Genomic DNA, 2,585 nt, shown 5'->3' on the forward strand with positions numbered 1-2,585 from the left:
CTGCCCGCAGCGCCCCCGCACTGCAGCCCGCGGCTCCACCGCTCCCGCTCCTACGCCCAGCCTCGGTTTCCCCAGCGCAGAGCTCCCCGCGCCTCTCCTCAGCTGGCCCTGCCTCTCGGGATGGGATGGGTCCGCCAGAGATGTTCGAGTCCTTGGGCCTTTTTGCCAGATCCTGAAAGGTTTCAGGGCTGTGGCTCAGGCATTCAACAGAAGTTTCCTTTCAGCCCCAAGAGCTCCCCCACACCAAATTCCTGCCCCCTTCACCTTTCAGAATATAAGGAGTAGAACTCGAATCCATGAAGACAGGGATTTATTATTCTACATTTATTTTACAGAAGAGGTTCAATTCCAAGCTACCACCAGCCTCCATGACTCCCTTAGGCCAGGTCACAGCAGCTGCTCCTTAGACATGGGATATTTTCCACTGGCCTCTGTTAACCAGCCACTTCTTCTGGCTCAAGACAAACATGTTGGGTTTTGGTTTTTTTGTGGTGGTTTGTTTTGGTGGGGTTTTTTTTTGGTTGGTGGGTGTTTTGGGCGTTTTTGTTTACTTGTTTTGGGTTGTTTGGTTAGTGTTTTGTTTGTTTGGGTTTTTACAAGCTCCCAAGCAATAAAGTGTTGTGGCTGCTTCATAGCCCCACACACCGCAGCAGCACCCGCCATGGGCTGCCTTCAGTGCAACTTCAATGGAGAGAAAAGGAGTGAAAGGCAGCAAGACATTCACAAGCAGCTTTGCACAACACTCAGTACTTCTTGAACTCGATTTTTTCTACTTTCACATCATCCTCAATCAGTTGGTATACATAAGTCACAACAGTGGAAGCCTGGATATCCATCAGTACAAACGAAGGGATGATATTCCTGGAAAGAAGATAAACTCTGTCAGCCTTCCCTATCAGCCTACACTCCTTGCCATTAGAATGCATAAGCATAAGGTGTGATAATATGCTTGGTTGCCAAGGGCTGCAGAGATTCGGGAAACTGCAGTTTGCAGGCACTGACAACAGCGGCTTAAGCAGGGCTGTGCTCAGCCTACAACAGTCCTTGAGGCTACTGAACAGCCTAAGTCATGTCAGGCTCTGATAATGCCTTCAGAAGTCCGATTTCCCATAAAACATTAGCATGCAGTTTCTGGGAAGGCATCCAAAAGTAAAGTGACATCAAGAAACTGCTGCAGTTTCCCCGCCCCCAGGCCCAGTAAGCGGGCCCAGCCACACCAGTGCCAGGCTGCCATGCCCAACACATGGGCTAAGCAAAGCCCCAGTAACAGAACTGCACTGCCCCAGAAAGGGAAAGCACTGGGCTCCTGCTCCTCGCAGCACCTCAGCAGTGCTCTGCAGCACAGTGGCCAGACACTCATAGGTGAACACACACATTTCAGGGCTGTGCTGGGCAGCTTGGGGCGTCTCTCACTCACGTTTCCAGAGCACTGTAGGCTCCTGTAGCTGATCCTGGGTTGATGTAGAATTTGTTTTCATATTCAAACGCTTCAAATCTGCGTGTGTGTCCCGAGATGAGAATGTCCACATCCAGCTGCCTCTGCAGCAGTGCCAGGCTGGCCACATCACCCCAGGGAAAAACCTGATGGCCATGAATCAGCCCAATTCTGAACTGCCCAATAGTTACAACCTTCTCTTCAGGATAATTCAGGTTCTGAGAAAGGCACAGCCTAAATCAGCCAAAGACCCCTCACCTATACAATGCAGGTTCTTACCTTCCAAGACACGAACCCCCTTTTCACGTTAAGCACACAAGGTCTCTTTCAATGTGTGAACCCACTGGATGCTCATACCACAGCCCAGCAAGAGCAACGAGCTGGGAATTTGCACAGAGCTCAGGGGCCTTTACCCAGCAGTAAATAAACATACACATACACACACCCCCTCAGCTCCTGCACCTACACAGCCACCTGGGGCATCCTAGTGGCCTCACAGCAATCACAGACTTGTGCCGGAGCTCATACAAATCAAGTGCATGTATCACCCCAACACCTAATCCCCTCTAACAAGCACAACAAGGGTCTAGAAAATAATTTTGTTTCTTCAGTCTTACTCATTCCTACTTCCTATCCTGGTGAATTGCAGTTAAGGAATTGCTAATGCTGAAGGACTACCAGGGTTTCATCAGGACAACCACAGCACGTGGGAAGGCAGGCTGAGGAGTTACCAGCAGCAAGGACGTTACCTCAGAGTCCCCCCTAACAACGCGGATGTCCACAGCCAGTGTCCTGAGGTAGTCATAGTTCTGCTGGGTGCGGAGGTTTCCCATGCACAAGATGTGCTGAATCTTTCCTGGCACCTTGAACTTCACCGGTAGGCCACTGCACCGGTGGGGGATGTGAAGGTCCCCTCATACTAACACCAGCTTTACACAGAGCAGGAAAAAACAGAGAGTTTGAACCCAGGTTACTCAGCAGAGCAGCACAAAACCTTTATGTCACTCCAGGGCGTTCGCAAAGCCTGGCAAACCATCGCAGGCCCAGCAAGGATTTCTGCCAGGTCCAGCTCTGAGGAAACAACCTCTCAGCACAGCCGAGCTGCCCCGCACGGACAACCCAGCCCGCTCCCCACGGCCGGCGCTGATGG

At 51.3% G+C, this 2,585-nt stretch overlaps 1 protein-coding gene across 1 annotated transcript; it reads right to left on the minus strand.

Moving 5' to 3' along the window:
* Positions 1 to 743: 743 nt before the first annotated feature.
* Positions 744 to 2,471, minus strand: LOC104542207 (vacuolar protein sorting-associated protein 29-like). Its single transcript, XM_010186433.1, is given in 4 exon segments — positions 744 to 861; positions 1,418 to 1,653; positions 2,185 to 2,364; positions 2,430 to 2,471. Coding segments are annotated over 4 exon segments (576 nt in total).
* Positions 2,472 to 2,585: the final 114 nt, after the last annotated feature.

Source organism: Mesitornis unicolor, unplaced genomic scaffold (genome assembly GCF_000695765.1).
Source record: "Mesitornis unicolor isolate BGI_N332 unplaced genomic scaffold, ASM69576v1 scaffold18986, whole genome shotgun sequence".
NCBI classification, from domain to species: domain Eukaryota; kingdom Metazoa; phylum Chordata; class Aves; order Mesitornithiformes; family Mesitornithidae; genus Mesitornis; species Mesitornis unicolor.